General features: G+C 31.6%; 1 protein-coding gene across 2 annotated transcripts in view; it reads left to right on the top strand.

Annotated features, from left to right (window-relative positions):
* Positions 1-24,468, top strand: part of LOC126740126 (nephrin) — a 357,279-nt gene that overhangs the window by 134,135 nt on the left and 198,676 nt on the right. For both annotated transcript variants that reach the window (XM_050446042.1, XM_050446043.1), the window contains exons 2-3: positions 9,807-9,968; positions 24,078-24,257. In XM_050446042.1, the coding sequence (XP_050301999.1) occupies positions 9,807-9,968; positions 24,078-24,257 (342 nt within the window). The remainder of the gene's footprint in view (positions 1-9,806; positions 9,969-24,077; positions 24,258-24,468) is intronic.

The following is a 24,468-nucleotide window of genomic DNA, read 5'->3' as shown; positions in this document are numbered from 1 at the left end:
TTCATTAAGGCTCTTTTTTTACTACTCGTAGAATTTTTCTCCTGAATTTTGTTGGCTCTAAACAACCCTCCCTATACACCGATTTCTTCCAAAAACCATACAGTTTTCAACCCTCCATTGAACTTTTAGTCCTGGAAATTTCAATCGGTTTGAAGGTTTCGAATTTGAGTTATTGCGTCCCAAAGAATTTGACATTATGCCTCGTGTTTTGAACAACTTTTAGATTCTTGTCTTCCAGAGACACCTGAAACCCCTAAATATAAAAAAAAGACTTAAGAGTCAAAAATCTAGAATAAGAGTAGCCATTGACAGGCTAAACCTTATATTATATATCTGAATGCACAAGGTGTGTCTCTCTCGTCTCATCAATGAATATTCTACAAACGGAAAGCTACTTAGGACATTTTAACTTAGAAAAAGATAGATAGGACATTTTAATTTGGGATTATCGTCTTTTCTGCACATAGAACAATATATTTAGGTGAATTTAAGGCATAAAAAATGTAGTTAGGACTATCTAATTTAGCCAAGGAGGCAGATACTATAGATAGGTCAATAAAATGTAATAAACCAAAAAAAGACAATTTTGTAGTTAGGACGTTTTAACTAAGGAGGGCAGTATTGTTTTTTCTAAAATCTCCTTTCTATCAATTTTAAAAAATTTCATCATTTAAGCGAAGAAGAGAGACGCACATTTTTATTGACCCACTTAATTTTTACGACTTTTATTAAACTAAATATTTCAAAAATACGTTCAACTATATTCCAACCACTTTACAGAAAATGCCTGCTTTTTTATTCGTCAGTTCTAAAAATGTTGCTTTTTGTACAATAGGCACTTGAAGCTAAATTGAGTGTTTTGTATGTTACAGCAAAATAAAATTCCAATTTAATAAATAAAATGGCGAATTAAACGTTATGCTTTACTCTAGTCCCCTAACTGAAAATGAAATCGTTTAAAAATATTTTTAGAGTTTTTTTACAGCCTATTTCGTATTTAATATAGAATAATATTTATTCATTTTTTTACTAATTATTTGAGCACTACATAAATTTAAACAAAATAATTACGCTATATATTTATAGCCTTCAATAAACCTATAAAAAAGAAGCAGTACACAACTGAGTCATTCCAATTATCAACAAAATAATCGCCGCTATGTAATATATTGGCGTCTACATGGCCTTTAGCTTTGCAACAATTTTAAATCTAAATGTAGCAAAAATAATGCGCAATGCAGTAGTTTAGACGTAGCGATATTTATTACGGGATCTTGACATGTTGGATTATTTTAATTGCGTTGATAACTTAGTCGATTGCACTAATGAACAAAAAACACCTTTAAAGGATATGCTCGGTATATAATATTAATAATTATTATGTGTTACGACAGATCCGTTCTAAGTTATGTGATCAGTATTGGTCTTTGTTATATTTCTTTATAAGGAATTTTGTGTTATAATAAGGCATATTAGACAAAATACATTTATTTACATACTTTAACAAGTTTAATAAAGTGTTTAATTAAAACATCGTGCAATAAAGATCTTTTTCGTTTTTGGAATGTATTAGTCTTCTATTTGCATTTCTCTAAAGTCTAAAAAGTCTCGACTTGTATAGTATAGCACCTATACAGGGTGTAACATAATTGATGACTTTAATTTTAAGGGTGATTTCTTGTAATTTTTTAAATAAAAATGTTTAAATAAATGTATGTTGGGACACCTTTCATTTTCGAGATACAGGATGTTAATTTTTTTTTAATTGACTTTATATTAACATCTGAAAAACGTTTTTTAATTTTTAATCACTCTTTATTTATTTACAATTAGGTATATTGTCCAATAAATTATGCTTTAAAATAATTGTTCGAAATTTTAAATATTTGCTTAAATACAAATATTACACTATCGCGCATCGGCTCATTGACACGCAAACATAAACATAACTCACCAAAAGCATAACGAATATGTTTCTAACTTTTACTTTTTCTAAATATGTGACTAAACTTTTTTTAATAATGACAAAAAAAAGGGAAATTAAGATCAGGAGAATGCACAGCTGATGTCACGGGACTTCTTTTTTTAATTCATTATCAAGCAATATAATGGTTTACTCCATTTAATAGGTTTACATTATTTCTTTCCAAGATTTCCTTAAGGAAAGCTTAAAGACAAGGAAGTCCCATATACTGGCCAGCCTGTTCTTCCAATCTTAATTCCCCAGATTTTTTTATTAGGCTTTAGCTAAAAGATTTAATCAACAAGCAAAACAATTGGTTCTATGGTTGGAAGATAATCTTAATTATACCTATGCAGAAACTATTTCCGGAAGAAAAGAATATTCCAAGAGTTTATGAGTCAATGAGCTAACTGTCTATCTCTTGAGTATTGCTCTCACATATGGAGCTTTGCTCCCAAATACGCAAGATCTACTCGACAGACAGATGCGGCTCATCGATATCGAGTGAGTCGTTATATCGGAACCATTTTTTATAGAGTGCAAGTCCCTGGAATCAACTTCCAAAGCACATTTTTCTTGAAAAATTTGCAAAACTTAAGAAAAATATTCACAGATACCTTCGTAGCACTAATGCTACTCGTGATACTCGAATACCATAGGATTTGCCCTTTTGTGCCAGTACATTTCGTAAAAAAATGGTATATATAAATAAATGGTAAAAATTTTAAACTGTTATTATAAACCATAATTTATTAGCCAAGCAAGTTATATCTAATGACATAATCCAATTCAGAAACAATAAATTTCTTCCCAAATTCAAATAGGCAAACAAACTTGGTTATAATGTGAAATTGGTAATTAAGAGGCCACACCATAAGGGCATAGTCGAATATAAGAAATATTAACTGAGTGAAGACATATGGGAAATAGTCTTTATTGGGGTAAATTATCAGAGACTTATTTGTATGCCTTACCAATAAAAATGTTAATTAAATAATAAATGAGAATCAAAAGTGACATACATATTATTGACAAATCTCAACAAATTCTTTATTGTATACAAAGAGAGAGTGAGAACACTTTTTCACGTTTAAGTTTAACCACCAATAAGTCAAATCCCACTAAAGCACATAAAAATCATTAATATATCTAATAGTTCTCTAGCAAATATAAGATTTTTAGATTCAGTGATACAGTTGATGTATTGGCAAATAATCAGAATAATGAAAAGTGTTATAGACAGTGACCTATATGAGAAGAGAATCTCTAAAGCCGAAACGTGTTAATTTTTTAATTCGAAGCTTACCATTAACTTGGTCCTAAATAAAATTATAAATAAGTAATCGGTGATTGAATATGCATATTGCGGACGTCTGTTTAATAAACAAAACTAATTATTTTTATATTCTCTACCATCCCTTAAAGTTTCGCGGTATCTTTTTAGAACACTGTTTATGAAATTACCCATAGAACCCAGTTGAATATATTACACTATTCTATTTTTATAGTAGTTTTCTATTAAATTTTATGGCACACTTTCTAGAAAGCGATAAGGTTTAGAAATTCTAAGGAAACACAGGTTCAATTCACAGATGGATGTCTATAAATTATCAATCTTATATGCGTTCTATTAGTAGCGGTCGTCTTGTTTGTTAGTTGCTACACCTGTATACTTGGCCCCGATGCAAACATTTGTAAAATCAGATTTCAAATATAGTTTGTTAACTTGTTGTTGTCAAAGTTGCTCTCTCAAGCCAATGGGTGTCTGCAATTGCAAATTTATTTAACAGTCATCTTCATCTTATAGTCAGACAAAAGCTCGAACATCATATAAAAATAACACAAACAATTACTATTCTGCCAATTTTTCGAATAATAAAATATACTTACCGAGGAGCCTCAGTCCCCTTGCAGTATCACAGTTTACATTAATTAACACAATGTTACATTCCCATATTTAGATATAGAGCAATAAGATTTCTCTTTGTTTGACGACTAGCTAGTGTCCTCCACAGACGCTCCAAACAGTAAGCATAACGTCGTTGTCACTGCAATATCTGCTATGTGAATTTTTGGCCAATTTGACCTATTTGCCACATAGAAATATACGCTATGTTTTCTATAGAACGAAACTATACCATGTGCATAGTTCTCTACAGAAGACCGGCAAATATAGTAATTATATATGCTATGTGAAGCACTAAATTTTAATTAATGCTATGTGCTAAGACTAACACGTGACATAAATTTCTGCCAAGAATTTACCACGTGACTGGAAAAAAATTGTCACATAGCAGATATTACATAACCTCAAAAAGGCAAGTTCATTATTTTATTTAGTTTAATAACAATATTCAGGTTGGGATTTAATTTGAATTGTTGTGTTTCGCGATTAAACAAATAAAAAATGTGTTCTCGTGGAAAATTAATGGTAAAAATGGCTTTAAAAGATAATTACCGCAATTCTGGTAAGTTGGATGTTTAGTTATTTTGTTGCTTTTAAATAATTTGATTTTTGGGTCTTCTCTTTAAAGCATCAACTAGTAAGGCTTTTCGAACTGCTTATGACGATTTATCGGATTCAGAAGATGATAATGAACCTCTAAGCAAATTATTAAAAATCAAGGGCCCTAATAATGAGAGTAATTGCAAGTCTTAAGCAGCTGCTCATGAAAATTTATCGGATGACAATGAACCATTACGCAAACTATTATCAAAGAACCTTAATAAATCTAACCCTGAAGAATTAACTATCCGTAAGTAGTATTTTGTTGGTGTTTTTGTGGATATAAATTGCAATATAAAAGGCAACAAATTTAAAAATTATGTATCTGCTATTTTCCTACGTTATTGTCAAATTAAAGATAATTATTAACTTTACAATAGTACATTGTCATTATGTTTTTATGTTATAGATGTACATGAAACAGCTTCTGAGGTAGTCAACACAGATGCTCAACCGACTGTATTATTTGAGGTCCCAGTTAATAAAAATTTTATGTTGTCTCCTGATGTACTACATGAAATGAAAAGTCGGAATCTAATAATCCAAATTAATGACAAAGAAGTATTAGAATATTAGTAATGTCCCAGAAAATATATACAAAGACCACTTAAGCAAGAAAAACAAGGCTAAGCAAGCTAAAAAAAGCGCAAAAAATCTGCCTCGAATGAAAAGCTAATTGTAACAATGGACTTGCAAAGTGTCCTTTTGGCGCCAAAGTTGGAAGCGTATGCAGTATATTACAAACAGAAATTGCAAATCCATAATTTTACAGTTTACGCACTTAACGACAAAAGTGTGGATCTTTATGTTTGACACGAAAGCAATGGCGGTGTAACTTCAAACGAATTTACAACGTGCAATGTTCATTACATCGAAAATGCTATTCAAGAGAAAACTTACAAGCACGTTGTTCTGATACCCGCAACCATCGGATGCAATAAGATTCTTTCTAGTGCCCTTAATAATTTAGCAAAAAATTTAAATATTACCATAGAGCAGCTCATCTTAGAACGTAGACATACAATGATGGAGGCTGACTCAGTTCATTCCTCGCTTGAGGCATACTTTAAGCCCCCAATTTATGCACCATGTGACTATATCAGTCGAATGAGGCAGGCAAGAGACCATCATCCATACAGGGTACATAACTTAAACTTTACTTTTTTTTAAAAACACGATAATGTTAAAGGTAGTTTGGTTCAATAAAACCTGGAAGAGACGCAAAAGTAACAGATATACGTGGACTATTATATTTGCCATCCGGCATCATGAAGTACAAATTGAATCACAGCGATGATTGGATTGAATTCGAAAAACCTCGTCAAAGTCGCAATAAACTACAATCTACAGAGCTTCCGTCTGAACCACAGCAACTACATTTAGCTCCAATAAAAATAACAAAGCAAAAATTTGAACAGTTGCAAGAACTAAAAAAAGTAATCGAACATGATTATCATGCCTTTTATGATTCTCTGCCGCATCTTTAAATACTATCTATGTATGTATTACATCATACCTCTAATAATTACAATGTAATTTTGAAATATTAAACTGGTTTCTAAACTCTTTTTATTGCTTTCTTTTAATTTTTATTGACAAATACCAGCTATGTACATCTGAAATGATTCTGCCAAAATTCCATTACCTTAATAAAATTTTAAACTTATAATTTTCACAAGGGTCTAGTTTTCCCTTTCTACTTACTACAAAAACAAGTTTCTTTACATAGCAGATATTGCCGTAATAACGACGATAAACTAAACTGTATGCATCTCAACAAATTAGACAGAAGACATAAACCTCATATTTATTTGTTTCAATCGAGCCCCAGGTGAGATCTTTAGTCTTACCAGCCAGCACTCGAGGAATTGCGCATTGGTTCCCACTTGAACAGAGGCTTTCAGACCTAATTGTGCGGGTACCAAAAGTGCGCAAATAAAACACCTATATGTGCGGGCACTAAAAGTGTGCAATATAAAAGAGCTTCATGTGCGGGCACCAAAAGTGTGTAATATAAAACAGATCTGTACAAACTTACTCATAATGACCATATTTCTAAAGATCATTTATTTCTCTCATATTCACCACTATGAGACTCAGTATCCTCATGCGACCCCTAACACCTCTTTCACACACTTCTTTCAAACGTTACTTTCTAACTGCCTCACTTATTAATCTTTTTTGTATACTCTCTGGACCAATTATTAGAGAGCTTTATTGAGTTATTTATTGAATATAACATCTATTGACATAGATTAAATATTGATTAAGAATTTAATTTAAAAGACAAACATGTATATTAAAATTGAAAATAAAAAGAATATAATATTATAATAAAATAAGTTTTACACATTACTACCGTATTGTTAGCTAGCATTAGAAGATATGCTTCATTTTTTTGTGATGATAGTATCTAGGGCTGGAACGCATGTATGCTCTATAACAGTAGTTGATGCCTATCGCTCCGACAACATAAAGACTGAAATCTTAGTTTTTTATGACTTGATCTCTAAAACAAATTGTTTTCACTTATTGAAGAAAGTTAGTTGGAATTACGAGCAAGCAGCCATAAAATTTTCTGAATTCCGATTGAGTTTTAGAAAGTAAGTTATTAATTTCCGTATGTTTTATCAGCTGGGAATCTATTATTTTTTCTAAAATTTTGTACATCACTGAGATCATTGATTTCCTTGGGGCAGAATATTTGGAGGTAGGAGTAAAGTCTTTTTCCAACATTCAATAAAAATGGATTCTTTAATACAATAATTAAATATATATAAGGGTAATAAATATGGACAACAATGTTTTAGAAGATATGAACTCACACCGTCTATTCCCACTGACTTAGATTTTTTTTATACCTTTGTTTTTAGACCGTAAGAAATCGAACACTTTTAGATCTTAACCGATGTCGTATTGTTACTCTAGACATGCCTTTTTTCCCTCTTTTAATTCTTCCACAGTAGGCGCCTCTGAGTAACTGTTGTTTTTATTTCTTAAGTGTCGGAAACTTATAGATTATTTGGTCGAATTTTCTATAGGATGAAGTAGCAACAAGCTGCCTCTTTAGAACACTCTTTAATAAGACCTATGTTACTATAAAAAAGAATTAATAGTAGGGGACACGATTGATATATGTGTTACTCTGTCGTCGCCATATATAAATATATATATATGTATATTTATGTTATGTATGTTATGTCTATATATATATGTTATGTATATATATACATAACATAGTTTGAAGAAACAAATTCCATAGATTTTTATTGCTTGCACTTTTTCTTAATATTTTTTTTATCAAATTCCAATAATTTTGTTTGATTGCTAGGTGGCCAAAATTGGATTGACAAACAACATATTTTTAGTCTCTGAGTTTTATGAGTTGGCTTCTATTGATTTGTCTGTCCTTACTATTAGTTTTGAAAAATATTCACAATGCCACGTGGTATAACTTTATCGATCGATATTAAGATGCGAATAATCTACGATTACCGGAAAGGGGTTAAACAGGCGGATATTGCTCGAAAATTTTCTCTTTTAAGGGCAACAGTAAGTCAAATAATAAAAAATGTTAATCTTCGTGGAAGTGTTGTTCCTCTAAAAAAACACTGGCCGACCAAAGAAGACCACTAGTCATGTTGACAAATTAATTTTGAAAAAAGCAAAACTTAACCCATTCGCAACTTCAAAAGAAATCAAGCTGCATTTGGAAGAAGAAGGTGTGGGTTCAGTTAGTTGTCATACCATTAGAAGGAGACTTCAATATAGTGATTTAAAAACAAGACGCCCTGCAAAGAAACCACTGCTAAGTTTAAGCACGATTGAGCTTTGCTCGAGAACATAGTCACTGGACAGTCTCCGAATGGAAAAAGGTTATTTTTAGTGATGAATCAAAATTCAATTTGATTAATTCGGATGGCAAAATATATGTTAGGCATCCTGTGAACCAAAGGTATAATCCCAAATATACGGTGTCCACAGTCAAGCATGGAGGTGGTTCCTTGATGGTGTGGGGGTGTTTTTCGGGCTATGGGATGGGTCTACTACACTTGATAGAAGGCACGATGGATCGGTTCATGTATAAAGACATACTGCAGGATATTATGGTACCTTACGCTGATGAAGTTATGCCACTCAACCACTACTTTCAACATGATAACGTTCCGAAATACGCATCCAAGGCCGTTAAGCAATGGTTGACCCAAGAAAAAATTAATGTTATCAAATGGCCGTCACAGTCACCGGACCTAAATCCAATCGAAAACATTTAGGATTACATTGATCGTCGCTGGATATCCATTGACACATCCTTTATTGACATTTTAATTAGGTCACTGCCCAAAAGGTTGGTGGAAGTGAGAAGAAATAGAGGCTATGCAACGCATTATTGAATAAAACCCTTTAAATTTTCTATACTGATTTTTATTTTAGTAAGCTTTGAATTTGTCAATTTTATTTTGTCCACTTGAAAATTGTTTAGTTTTATAATTTTTTCTTTATAAAATTATAAAATTGGGTATTACGAATAAATAGTTTAAATATAAATAAACATTACAAATAGGCTCCGTTGTTTTTTAATCAGGTACTGTCCCGCCTAATTTATCATATATATATATATATATATACAAAAAGAGAAGTGTTTTTTTTGCGTACTAGAAGTGTAAAGCATTAGAAAATATTTTTTAAACATGGCTTTTATAGAAATTATATTTTATTAATTATTAAAATAAAAATTGACATTGCTAACTTTGTTAAAGTAAGAAATTCTTTCAACTTATTTTTTGCTTCGATGTTACTATTTTGTTGCTTACTTTGTTTTGTTGCTATTTTCAAACGGTAACTTAAAATTAAAGTTATGTTTTTGTAAAAACATTTAAGTGAAATCAAAAAAATTAAATTCACACAACAGCTGAAAATTTTACTAGATTCGCGAGTTTAAGATAAGAGTAAACGTGGCGTTAATTTTAATTAATTTTACGCGGGTAAATTGGGGGTAGAGACTTTGTTTGATGCCGATCAGCAACGTTTAATTTTGCTACATAATTAGTGTTTAAGAAAGCAGCAAGAGCTACGATATAGAAAAGTGAAACAAGCCGAGAAAGATAATGTAATCAGAAAGGCAGGGGATGAATTGTAAACTAGACTTGTGTAATTAATTTTAATGAAAATATTTAGCAAGTCCGTTCTTTCCCCGATTTTCATTTAAAGGAGTAAACAACTTTATTAGGTTTTAGAAATTTGCGACAGTTAATAGACGACAACAATTTTTTTATATTATTATATAGTTTCGAATTGCCGAATTCAACAACGTTTTAATATAATTTTTTTTTGCAGTTCATCTTTTATCTGTAATCTCCGTCACGCTAGGAGCACAACAGTATTTTAGAGTACAACCCCATGATGTAAAAGTACAAGAAGGGGGAGAAGCTATGTTAGAGTGCGAGGTAGCTAATTTGGCTGGAGCAGTTCAATGGACAAAAGATGGATACGCCCTTGGTAAGTCGAAAAGTAAAAACTCTATCTAGAAATTTAGAAATTTATCTAGATCGATCTAGAAATGTATTTTATTTAAACGAATTCGCTTTCAATATCAATTTGAATATTAATATTTTAGTAAAGGGTAAACCAGTCCCAACATTGAATGGTTTTTAGACCGCATTTGTCAAAAATTAGCTTTTTACAGAAAATTAAAAAAAAACCTTCTTAAATGTTATTTATTTTTAACAAATAATGAAGATGGCTTCTGAATGATTTGTAAATAAAAATACATAATAAAACAATGCATGTTGAAGTAAAATTAAAGGTGTTCTAACAACATAAATTAGATTTTTGTTTGACAAGTGCCGTTTTTGCAAGAACACAAAGAACACGTGCATAAAATGTTTTTTACTTGATACATCCACTGCTGTTATCTGCGCGATGGATATCACTTAATTCATATGTTCTCTTTTACTTAGTACCTTGCTGATAGTCTGTAGTTCTTTTATTTTTAATGGATTAATGGCTAAAGTTTCTCGATATAATAGAAAAAGTTCATTCGATAGAGGTATTTTACTTCAAAGCAAGGATTGGTTCCAAGGTGCACTATAACTGTCGCATTCAATCGCGTCAATTGGAGGCTGAGGGTTCTTAAGAAAAAAAAAATCTGTGGATAATTTTATGTTAAAAAAGTCTTTTTGTTTTACCTTAATCAGATTAAATAAAGACGGATTGCTCGTGCAAGTCTATATGAAAGTATGCCAATGTTCGGGAGTTTCTGCTATGTCAGCCGCTTTCCGTTTAGAAATAACTGAAAACTCGTGATTGTTAGGTAGGAAAGAATGGCCACGTATAGAAAATATATAGGTATTATTATTAAACAACTTTAAACAGTGGACTAATAAATACAAAAAATGCATTATAACATAATTTTAATTTTTTTCCGGGTAACTATCACTTATTAGTACCAAGTTTCGAGAACTGACGTTAAGCATTTTTGTAAAATAATCAAATATTAGTAAAGTAACTAGATTTTGATCTTTTTTTGCAATTGTTTCATCATAGGTTACACTATCATCTTTAAAATGATGGACGCGAAAAACGTAATACCAAAACTAACGGCATTAGAATGCTAAGGTGACTCTAATATGTGATAAAGTTACTTTTGCCTAAGTCTAACAAATAACAATTGCCTCTCCATTTCTAGCCTTTTCTTGCCATTTTTTCTGCAAATCATAAAATGATGGCTTTTCTTAAATGAAGTTCCTTTTTTGCTAATAGGGGAGCTCTTGATTTCTCATTTTCTGCTGCAGATTTTCTTTAATAAGAAGGTCGGAAATTGATCATGTATCAGTTTTTGGCATTTCAAATTTTATATTAAAGTTTTTATAAAAAAAAAACTGTCCATTAAGCTTTATAGGTGACATTAACATGATGATCTTTTAAAAATGATCTCTGCAATGCCCGAACACTCAGGGTTTCAGGGAGATGGTAACGATTTGGGTTTTACCTCAGTGAATAGTGACATTGTCGGGGTTAAAATTATTTAATGTGATCTTCAACCAAATTTTGCAATTCACAAGGTAAAGCATTGGGCCTATTGTCATGTCCGCGCCTGTAATAGGGTGTTTTACTTAGATTTTCCTATATAAAAGCCTTCTTACATATGGGCGCTTCTCTAAAACAATCATCAGTTTGCTTTATTCGAACTTTAAAAGCATAAAAACTTCAATAATTGGGTAAGGTGACGTCTTCGTCTGAGTCAGAATAATCAACAAGCACGTTATGTCTGGCAGATTTTTGGGGCCTTCTTTGCTTTACTGCTTGTAATGTAATAAGGTCAGATAGATGTGAATCTTGTGAGTCTTTTGTAGGAATATGATAAAAACTTTCGAGTTTATTTTTAAAAACTGCAACTAATCATTAATTTCCAGCAAAAGCAACAAAAGTCGAGACAAGGACGGTTTTTACTGAACGATCCATAGTTTTAGCCTGTCCAAGAGAGGAGTAGTTGAAACCAAAAGTAAAGACCGCTTCATATAAACGACATTTCGTATTTACCTAGAGACGTCAAATAACGTCATCGATTTAACCGCTAGTAGCCCTGCTTAGAAGAAAAGTTATAGCGGTTGACAGCTGACAAATAAAAAAAAATCGAAAACGGATTGTATAAACAAACAAAACATACAGTTCGTACAGACTGACATAATAGAATGGACCGGACATCAAAATATATATATTTATAATAATATATATATTTGTCAAAATATACAAAAATATAGTGACCATAATAATACATAATTGTAGTCAAAATTAGGCACAACACTTTTTAGGAATTATAAAACCGCAAGTAGGTTTTGTTTAAATTCCATTCAAAATAATAATGAAGTTTTAAAACGTCCAGGTATACAACACAGCGCCACAGAATACACATGTTAACAAATAACCGATTGACCGCAATATTAAAACATCCCATTTAAGGATGGTCTTAACTTATAGTTATATAGTATGTCTATTAGGGTGGGTCGGTTCTCTAGGTTTTTTATGCCTCTAGTAGAAAAGTTGCCAAATGGTCCAATTTTTTACTTTTTCTTAATTTTAGTTTTTTACTCCCCCGCCCGAAATCTAAAAAAAAATTATAATATTAAAGACTGCTGCTTCAAACAACTAAAAATAGCTTCAAACACGCTCACAAAAATTTTTATTTAATTTAAACAACGTTAAGCTTCCCCGCCAGGTAAATTTGTACGGAACGGCCCCTCCCTTCAAAAATTTCGTGATGAGGCTAATACTAAACCCTTTGATATTTCAAAGTGCAAATGTACCGATTTTAACTTGTGTATTTGTGAGAAGTCATACAAAGTTCCAAAAATGGAACAAGCTTTCCTAAACGACCAGAGAACTACACGATTAATGTCTATAGGGCAAGTAGATGCCAAAACAAGTAAAATTTTGAAGCAAAAACAAAAAAGAAAAAGCAGGGACCTCTCGCGTAATATTTCGGAGGACAAAAGTCAACAAAACATTTCGCGTAATGTATCAGAAAAAAAAAATTGAACAAGGCAATTTATCAGATATATCAGTGCATAGCGAACCAGACTGTGATTCAGACTTGGAACTAGAGCCGTCAACTTCTACGGGCATAACCCTCGACTTTCCTGCATTAGCAAAAGCAATAGACCGAGCTGGATTATCAAGTAGAAAAGGAGCAATGGTCGCCAGTGCAGTTCTGGAAGATGTTGGATTGATATCCAAAACTGATCAATCTTATGTAATAGACAAGGCCAAATTAGATCGACAAAGAAAAAGGCAACTACTTGATTTACAAAAAAATATAATAAAAGATGGTACTAGTCTTTAAGCTCTCTATTTTGATGGACGCAAAGATAGAACTCTTCACATTAAAAAACAGGGTGAATCGTCATCTAGGAAAATCATTGTCGAAGAATATATAGTGTTATTAAAGGAACCAGGTAGCGACTATATAGGACACGTAACACCTGAAAACGGTACTGCAAAGACCATAGCTTCAACGATTCTAAAATATTTAACCGAAAATGAAGTATAGTTAGCGAGTTAGTTGCGGTTGGCGGCGATGGTACTGTCATTAACACTGGGCCTCACGGTGGTGTAATACATTTGTTGGAATTACATCTTAAACGATCTTTGCAATGGCTAATATGTCAACTACATGCAAACGTGTTGCCATTGCGACATTTGGTTCGACATCTGGACGGAAATACCACAGGACCATTATCATTCTCGGGTTCTATCGGCAAACTTATCGAAACATGTGAGCGATTACCTATCGTGTGCTACGAAACAATCAAAGTTAATTTGCCTGAGGTAAATTTAAAAGAATTAAGTAGCGATCAAAAATATTTATACGAGATTTGCACTGCCATATCTACTGGAGACTGTCCATCTAATTTAGCGAATAAATCTCCTGGCAAGTTATCTCACGCAAGATGGCTAACAACAGCAAATCGTATCTTGCGGGCTTACATTGCAGTAAGAAATCCCCCGCCTAAATTAAAAGTGTTGACAGAATATATTAGAAATTGCTCATATGGTTGGGTGGATGTATGGGCAGAGATGGAACTCGATGGGAGCCACCTCCCCGTGGTGAGTTTTGAATTATTTTGTATCTGTTTATATACAAAATAGGCAAAGAGCTGCTCGTAAGTGGAAAAGTTGAAAAATGCTTGATTTTTTTAAGTTTAAGAGCTGGCGGGGTCTTAACTATGTCTACAATTTAATAATTTTTTTTTGCGTAATAAGAGGACTATATTGCATTATTTTATAGCACAAGCAAATTATTTTCTTTTTATATTTTTTTTTGTATTTTTGGGGGGATAACGGGGGGTGCAAACGCTAATGATTTTTTTTTTTTTAATTTGCACGAGATTATTTTACCCAATGGCAAGTTTTTAAACTAAAGGTCTGTCAAAGCTAAAGAAAAAGTATAAAAACGATCCACCCTAATATCTATAGTCTTATTTTTTCGTAACGTCATTTGACATTTTTGACAGTAACCGTTGGTTCTTACCAGACTAACGCTTGGCCAGGCTATTTATATGTATAAATAAGACTGACAAGGGATATTTTTGATCGAAATATTTATCACGTAACACACTAGAAAAATTTGTTGATATAATGTTGCCAATAACTCAAAAGTGGAGAAATTTGACATTTGTGGTTTTTGCTAGAAAGCCTTCAATTGTTTAATATTATTTGTTTAAGCATACCTAAGTGATACATTTTAGCATAATAACTAAGCCGTAACGTAGTCAAAGACTATTAAATATTAAAAAATTTAATTGAAGATGCAGAAACATAAAAATGAAGCAGCTCTAGGGTTGCTAGTTTAAAATGGAAATTTAAGGCTCAAACTCTAATAAATAAAACTGAAAATCAAGTTTATAATACTTTAAGAAAGCTTTACTACCCTTCTTTTAAGTTTGTTTTGTCTTTTGAATATTTCAGACTGGGCTACTGGGCTGGCAGTCCCATAGGGACGACCGTGTTGCCGTGTTTTTCGGTGTTTCGCAGTTATCGCTCCCGGGCTTTTGCAATAAATAATGCTCAAAGGGATCCGGCGAAAATAAAATTTATCGAAACCGGAAAAAAAAACAAATCCTTTCAGAAATACTTTTCCAAAACGACATAGATCAAGTTTAATTATTTTTGGACAACTTTTTATCCTACTTTAAAAAACTTAGAGGATGTTACTATACCTTAAATAGCATGGGATTCTTAAAATTTTCTTATATGTATGTGACTAAAACTTTTTAGCTATTTGCATACAATGCGACAAGAAATAAGAAATGGCTGTCCACATTAAGCAACTTCAGTTCTAACTTAATACATTGGATAAGAGAGGCTGACCTACTTTTTGTTCGCCAGTTTAAAGTCAGCTAACTTTTAATAAACCTATATAGTTATCATAGGATAATGCTAGATATTGTAAACTCAAGAAAATGCTGTTCTATGTTGTGTTGTTTTAGCTATTGATTTAAAGCAATGATATTATATTAATTTATTTTTTTATTTATTACCTTTACCAAATAAACAAATAAAACTATTTTATTAAACTATTATTTTTTAATGCCTAACTAAGCTAATAAAGTATTTAAATAGTCAATTTTAAATACTCCACTAAGTTTAGGCAGGCTATAATTTTAATAAACGGTTTATAGAGTGCTAAAAATTTACTGTGGCCTAATTAAATAGCCGTTCTATTAAAACGGGATAATAAAATAAATGGTTGGGCGCAAGAGATTTAGTACTACTATTAGGTTTCGGATCTTAAGACACTTAGATAATTACGAGACGGCGGAATCAATAATCCAGATTAGTGTGCGAAATGGTCAATCTTGGGGAGTCAAGTGCAACGAGGCAATAACATTGTCTCACTTAGGTAATCCAGTAAGAGGGTCTTTATTAGTAAAGTAGGTATTATTGCGTCAAAACATAATATTATATGTTATTTGACCAAGTTTCTTTGTTTCTTCGGGTATTTTAACGCATTTTTTTGGAACAGGTCTATTTTTTCTTTAATCGGCAAAATATTTCTGAAACTTTATTCATTGACTAGACAAAACTACAATTAAATTAATATTAATATGTTCGTTTATCTATTTAAAAAAATATATATCTATGTCAGCAACTAAATAGTATAGAAACAACTTAAACAAAAAAGCTTTAACAAATCAACACCCATTTTATAACAAAGTGATTACGGGAGCGAATTTTTAAGTGTTTACTTTATAATGAATTAATAATTGCGTACACAAATTATCAGCTTTTGTTTTTTGTACATATGTTCATTTATGTATAAGCTTAAATTATTTAATGCTTTGTATTTTTTGTAGTTAATTGAAACTTGTTATTTAAATGATGATTCAAATACTTAGTAAGTTTTAATTTCAAGCAAGGCATGTTTTTAAAAATTTACACTCCCTCCTGGAAAGAAAAAAATCACTCCTTAAGCCTTTTGTAATAAAAAGAAGGATCTCTAATATTTATCTAAGATATAGGACTACTACTTTCACTTAGCAACTGGTATCTTGTTGCTGGAGATTGGTATCACAAACATCCTTATACAAATTTTTCCAATGTTTTAAATTTATATTTTATTTTTGTACATCTAATCAATAAATATATTTATAAGTAAACAGAAAAGCATACCAGAATTTCAACCTTATCTTGTTTCAGACAATAAGAAATACTTTAAATTTTTGTGCTGGACAAAATGCTTGGAACTTTTTATAAAAGATGTATTTTACAGGCAGTCTTTGACACACTAGTGTGCAAGTGGGTTCTTTTTATTTATTTTATTTTGTGTTACTATGGGAAAAGGCAAGGCCTATTCCAGCGACATTCGCCAAAGAATTTTAGATTTTTACAATCAGGGTGTTAGACAGAGTAATATTGCTCAAAACTAAACGTTCCGAAGAACACCGTGTCACGGATAATTAAGAAATATCGTATATTTGGAAATGTGGTACCAGGTAAAAGCACTGGAAGACCTAAAGCCACGACTGCCTGTGTAGATAGGCGAATTTTAAATATTTCCCAGAATGACCCATTTTTGTCATCCTCCAAAATTTTACAAAAATTAAATGAAGGTGAGCCTTCCAATATTTTTGCAAGAACGGTAAGAAGGCGATTATGTTCTGGTGGACTTAACAGCTACAGACCTGCTAAAAAACCTTTGCTGCGGAAGAAAAATGTCAAATTACGTCTACAATTTGCAATGGATCATCTTAACTGGACTGTACAAGATTGGAAAAAAGTGCTATTCAGTGACGAATCTAAGTTTAATCTGTTTTCCAGTAATGGAATACTTCATGTAAGACGACCGAAAGGTGAAAGACTCAAGAAAAAGTTTATCCGACCTACGGTTAAACATGGAGGTGGTAATGTTATAGTATGGGGATGCTTTTCTTGGTATGGTACTGGGCAAATACATAAAATTGTGGGGAAAATGGATCGATTTATGTATCGAGATATTTTGCGAAATATAATGGAGCCTTACACATTTGAGTCTATGCCAGTAAATTTTATATTCCAGTATGATCACGATCCAAAACATTCGTCAAAATTGGTAAAAGAATGGTCGGACCAAGAAAAGATCACAGTTTTAAAGTGGCCGGCCCAGAGTCCAGACTTAAACCCGATTGATGAGAACATCTGGATCGCAAAATTCGGGCATCTGGAACAGTCAAAAATGCTGATGAACTATTTCATAGCTTGTTGAAGCCTGGACTTACATTGACAGAAAAATAATTGAAAATTTGATTGAATCAATGCCCAGAAGAATGCAGGCAGTAATTAATGCTAAGGGTTACCATACCAAATATTAATTATAATATTATGGTTTCAATGAGTTATGTTTTATGTCGTTTTTGAATAAAAATCATTTAGTTCCAAGTATTTTGTCCAGCTTTTTTAAAATTTTTATTCCGAACTGCTACTGGTGCTGAATTTTTGTCAACATTTAAATTAATTAACACTAGTTTTTCGTGTACAACAACTTTATAAAAGAAAATAAAATGCTAATTAAAAGGCACACAAAATATAATAAATTTTCAAAAGTTCCAACTATTATGGCCAGTACTGTACTTGCAATCATATGCTTACGAAACTTCGCAGTAAAAAAGTAAAATTATAATTTTACATTATTATTTGACGTAATTGGATATAAAAGTGTATTTTTACTACCTGAGAAGTGTTTACTATCTGCAAAATTTGGTTCTTACTTCTGCGTTTTACTAGTAATTTTAAATGGTCTTTAACTGGTAATTATTTTAAAACAAATAAATAAATAATAGTTTATTTGTCTTGTTATCTATTTTTGTTTTAAATTCTAGTTAGTAAAATAAACCAGAAGATACTAAAACGATGTAAAGTGTCGCTTGTAATACGTTAAATTCTCTAATGCGTTAATTCCTCTTATTCGGTAAATTTCACTTTTTGGTCTTAATGACCCTTTCGAGAGACAAAGAGTCACAGTAAAGGTCATAGTTTTCACATATGCATAATGAACTTGTAGAAACCTTAATCTACTTACCCCAAATTAATAAGTCCTGCAAGATAAGGGACGAAACTTCACTAAATGTTCTTTAGGTAAATTATAGTCGAAAACGTCCCATGAACATGAGTTTGCAAAAGCTTTCTTACCAAAATAGATATTTAGTTACCCCCAGCTAATAGATATTAGCTTGGGATAATTCCTTCAGTATTGGAAGAGTGCTAGTAAATCAAAAGCGAATTGTACGTACGATGTTTAGACTTTCCTTTAGAGAAACTTGACGTGGCACTTTTAAAAAAGAAAATATAACTAACCTAACTATAATTAACGCATAAGAGTGCGCATGTCAAGTACATAAAAATCTTTCCAACCACATGAGATCTGAAGCTCTTAGTTTTTATAAGACTCGAAATGCAGATAAATTATACATCTCTTTTACCCGGTTGTCGCGGAAACATAATGGTTCGGATATTACATCTCTTAAAATTTTTAATCATCTTGCTTATAGAATAAAGAGAGCTAAGATTTTTCCACCTTTTAAAAAAGCTCTTAGGATCATGTTAGCTGACTGTCCTTTTTACTCGTTGACAGAGTCCTTCAACTGTAGATTTATTGACTAAATTTAGTTAAATTTATTTACTTTCCAATTTTGATACTATTTTTTATTAGCATTGTAGTTTTTATTAACAATTCCTATACATTGTTATGATGTCGATGAAAAAAAACGATTTAATTTGAAAATATGATTTTGAAAAAAAAAATTAAATTTATTTGGGTTATTGTACCAAAATCTACAATATTGACGAGAAACAAATTTATTTAACAAAAAAAACTTAAACTACTGTAAAAATAACTTTTTTCAATAATTGTTCCATCTTCATATTGTAAGCTTAGTCTAGCCTTTTTAGTGATGTGGCTGATAGCTTTCTCAATATGGTTGGATGGTTTCCCTGCATACACTAACTTCTCTATATGTTTCCACAAGTAATAATCCAAAGAATTTAAATACGATTGACCAGAGGGAGGCAGATATTTGTGAATGTTTTTTTGTTTTACTGATTGTAAAACCACTTTGTTAATATTTATTAAGACCTTATAAAAATACAGTTGCCTTAGTCAAATACCCCAGCTTCATAAAATAACAAATCACCTTAAATAAAAGTAATATTTTATGAATTAAAAAAAGTTAAAAACGCCCCAGGTCAACTCATAAACAAACTCAATGATATTAAAGTTAAAATTAACAAAAATGACCTTATTCTAACAAAAGTTGATAAGGGTAACTGCATCGTACTTATGCCCAGAACTGGATATTACAAAAAAGTAAGTGACTTTCTTAACAGTAATGATTTTGAGATTCTGCCTTACAATCCTACTTTTAGATTTATTCTTCACCTCAAACAATTATTTAAAAGCTGTACAGCTACCTTCGATCATTTTTCTATTTCACCCTACAAACTCCTCCCAATGAATCCGGTTACTCCACTTCTTTATTGTCTACCTAAAATACATAAACAAAACTATCCTGTGAGACCCGTAGTTTCCTATATTGATTTTCCCGCCTCAAAACTTTCCTCCTGGTTAACGTCTATCCTCCCTCAACTCACCATTTCTCTAACCCACTCTCAATAAAAAACTCATATGAACTTACCAAAAATGTAATAAAAACAGAAATGCCCCCTCACTCATTTCTTGTTTCCCTCGATGTTTCTAACCTATTTCCAAGCATCCCACCAGAAGATTGTTTATTATACACCCGAGAACTCCTCTTTTCACAAAGCAGTCTACCTACTCATATCATATTAGATATTTGTTTTCTTATCGACAATGTAATGAAGCAAAACTTCTTTCAAGTTGATAATAAATTATATTGTCAAAAGGCTGGTCTTGCCATGGATTCCAACTTGTCACCTTTTCTGACAGAAGTGTTTATGTTTTTTCTTGAAAGAGAAATCTCAAATTGCGAGATTTGTAAAAAACATATAAGAAGTTAGTCTAGGTACTTCGATGACATATTTACAGTTTTCACTGGTTCCACGGATGACTTACTGGAATTTCAGGCATTTCTAAACTCTATCAATCCTTTTCATTTCACTCTCGAACAGTAACAATCAGGCAATCTACCTTTTTTAGACCTCTTAATTAAAAGAACAAACAACATAAAACTCGAATTTGAAATTTTTAGAAAAACTAACTGCTACGGATAACGTTATATCCTTTTTTTCAAACCCTCCAGTTAATTAAAAGCTTTCCGCATTTAATTCACTTCTCCACCATCTTTTTAATATCCCTCTTTCTCAAAAACATTTTAAAGAGGAACTCAATACATTTTTTCAAATTGCTCGGAACAACGGTTATCCTAACAAGATTATAAATTCACTTTATTTTAGACATCTTTACAAACATTTAAATAAGCCACATATATACAAAACCGATGGCATCTACAGAAGCATATCATATTTTGGAAACATATCCGATCAGGTTGCCAAGAGTTTGTCGAGGGACTCCGATGAGCGGTTGCGTGTTTGTTTCAGAACTTCGATTAATTTATCTAAATCTCTAGTCAACACCAAAGATAAAATTCCCGTCACACACAGATCTGGTGTTTATAGACTAAAATATTCTCATCCTGGCTGCAATGTGTGATACATTGGACAAAGCGGAAGGAGAATTGAGACGAGAGTCAAAGAACATAATAAACTCATTGAAGTATAGAAACCGATTTATGACCAATACCTCTTCTCCTTTCGCCAATAATATTATTGAGACCGGACATGGGTTCGAGGCTGGGGCGGATACCGAGGTGCTCCATGTTGATCAGAAGGGGTTAGGGTTGGATCTTTTGGAAATCCTGGAAATAAATAAAGCCTACAAATCTCCAGTTTACACTTGTATTAATGAGCAAACTCGATTTGAAAGCAACACTTTCTTTAATTCCTTGGGTCCTAACAGTAACACTGACATTTGATTTGATCTGACTTATTAACACACATTTATTTCTTTATTTGTTCACACCCTATAACACTACAGTCCGATGGTTGTCTCTCACTTGCTCCCGGTACCCAGTAGAAATCTGCTAATCTCGTATTATTCAATTTTATTATTATTTTAACTGTTCACTAGATGTCGTGCAATGTACTATTCAAGTATTGTTTGGTATTGTATAGAATTTGTGTATGTGTTAAGTAACCCAGTAAGTACTGGTATTTTACAATTTCATAATTTTATCTGTATTTTTTATGTCACCTGTCAAGAAAAAAATGTTCGTATATGTTTTTGAACTGTTTAAAATATATTTTAGAGTCTGATGATGGCAAGAACACTTGCCGAAATGCATCACTCCTGAAATTAGAGGATTAGCATTTTATTTGTGGAGAAAAGATTTCCCCTACTAACTCTTCAATATTCTTTAAATGTTTAACTACATTTCTAAAGAGCCAAAATTTTTTATACAGAGAACTCAAAAATGGTAAAATAGGTATATCCAATAGCTCATTTAGACTCCACTCGATATTTACATTTATAATAAAAATGCAATAATCTTTTTTCTGTAAATATAAAACTGTAGTCAGAAAAATGCAATTTTATTTATATCTATTTTCTTTTTCATTATGATATAATTTAATTTTCACTTATGGCAACCATTCTCTACAGGACGACCAGGAGAACTTAGACAAAATTTAATTAATTATAAAAAGTTGCAAGGTTAGGGGGTCTTTTTATTTTAAATTAATATACTGAAAATTAAAATGCAAAAAACCTCTCTAAACACTTTTTATTATTTTTGTTTAGGTATTCATACATCACCTTCTTGTTAATAAAATGATTATTTCAATAGCAATTAAATAACTAACACTTTCATCACTAAAGGCTTTGCTGTTAGAGACCAGTGCGGTGATATGTTAAAAAAGTAAGAAACTATAAAAACATTTTTCTATCATCATCATTATTATTAAATATAATAAAATGTATAAACCCATATCAAAATAAGGTTATTACGATTGGGCCCTGCATTATAAAGAAACTAGAAAGACCAAACCGCCAACTATCAATTGCCAAACGGAATCGCTGTAAGAGTATGTTGGTAATATATTATAAAACATCACAATATAGAAAAGTTATCTTTTGAAAGATATAAATCAATAGTAATAGTTTATTTATATCTTCTTACCCGTATAAGTGTATTACCATAAATTTGCGTCAAAACGCACAGGTGCACTAACGATGCCGTCGGCGTCGCCATCATGAACGCTATCCACAAATGGAAGAGCACGTAACGATAACTAAGATGATTGACATCGACGGACGACACGGAAAAGGCACAGTGTTGCTATTATTACTTTATTATCATCAACTTCAAACCTTCATAACTTATGAGTTTAATTACTAATTAGTTTTTTTTTGCAGGAATGACTAATTTTGTCCATAAATTTAACCTGTCCAGAGCTAAATAATATTTTTATTATTTTACTACACGTCACACCATCCTAAATCAAAACTAAATCCACTGAATCTTGCTAGAAAATATCTAATTTGGCAACACAACGCCATGCCGGTAAAAGGCAAGTCAATTCTATCCTTAGAAATGTAAATATGGTTTTAACTTATTTGTTAAAGAGTGAGTCATTTGATAACAATAAAACTCATTTGATACCAGTGATAAAGTACCTTCTCTTATACGTCAAAATTGACTTTCTAGAAAGATTAGTATAAGCCCTCTTTTTTATTCCGAAATATATTATATTTTCCGGTCTTAAATATTTTCTGCAATAAGTAATTAAAGTAAATATGTTGAGTATGATGCGTTTGAGTATAATGTTGTTTTTTGACTAATTTAGTATGAGGTTATTTTTTGAAACCAATAAAGTTTACGTTTTAGATCTGTTTCAGCCCTATTTTTGATCTAAGACCATCAGTCAATAAAAAATTGCCGTGTCACAACTGTTCTTTGTGGTTTTCCACATGTCACAATCTTGGGTTCGCTTTTTATTTGGTCTAATTTTATATCCTGTTTAATGCTTTTAAGATTACCTAAAATCTTTAAAAATATTGAAGACACTACCTCTTATACCAATTTCATTAAAGTTGTTAACTAAAATTTTATAACAAATTCTATCAAAGGCTTAGGACAGATCTATTCCCCTGCTTATTTACCTTCGAGAAAAATTCAGTTTTCAAAGAGATCTACCCGACGTTTATTTGAGATGTATAAATATATTATAGACTCCTTTGTATCGATTGGCCTTATTTTACAGTGTATAATAAACTTCCGAATTCGCTTAAGTGTATGTCCTTTGTTGGCTTTAAGAAAAAATACAAATCGTCTCCTTATTATTTAAAAGGAAAATAAACGTATGTATTTGTTTTGCTTATCATTTCTTATTTTCCAACATCTTACGGTTTCCGTATTACCTATTTATTTTCATTAGAAGTATCTATATAACTAACGTTCTATAAGTTAGCTAAGATAACATTCCTCTTAGCAGAAACATATTACTTATCCGAATGTCAGTTTTAACTCATAACATCAACACGTCTTATTTTTCTTATTAAAACTCTGTCAAAAAACTCATCCAGCCACTTTTTTACAGGTTTTTCGTCGGTAATCCCAGGATTTCCGCGCTACTCCGTTATCGGGGACCGAAGGAACGGGGTGTACAACTTGCGGATAAGCAACGCGTCCCTGGAGGACGATGCCGAGTATCAGTGCCAAGTTGGTCCCTCGAAACTAAACAAGGCCATTCGAGCGGACGCCAGACTCAACGTTATTTGTGAGTTTTCTATTTTGTTTTTTATTTATTTTCTATTTTTTAGTTTTAACATATTTCTGTTTTTAATTTCCTTTTAGAAATGCTTTTAAAGGAGAAATTAAGTTTAAAGTATACCGACTTATACTTTTTTATAAAGCTTTGTAGAAATTCGAGTCAGAATTTATATAGGTTTAGGTTTAGGTTTATTTATTTAACACAAAGTATTTGTAGC

This window comes from Anthonomus grandis, chromosome 9 (assembly GCF_022605725.1).
Source record: "Anthonomus grandis grandis chromosome 9, icAntGran1.3, whole genome shotgun sequence".
NCBI classification, from domain to species: domain Eukaryota; kingdom Metazoa; phylum Arthropoda; class Insecta; order Coleoptera; family Curculionidae; genus Anthonomus; species Anthonomus grandis.
This window is presented reverse-complemented; position numbering and strand designations above follow the sequence as displayed.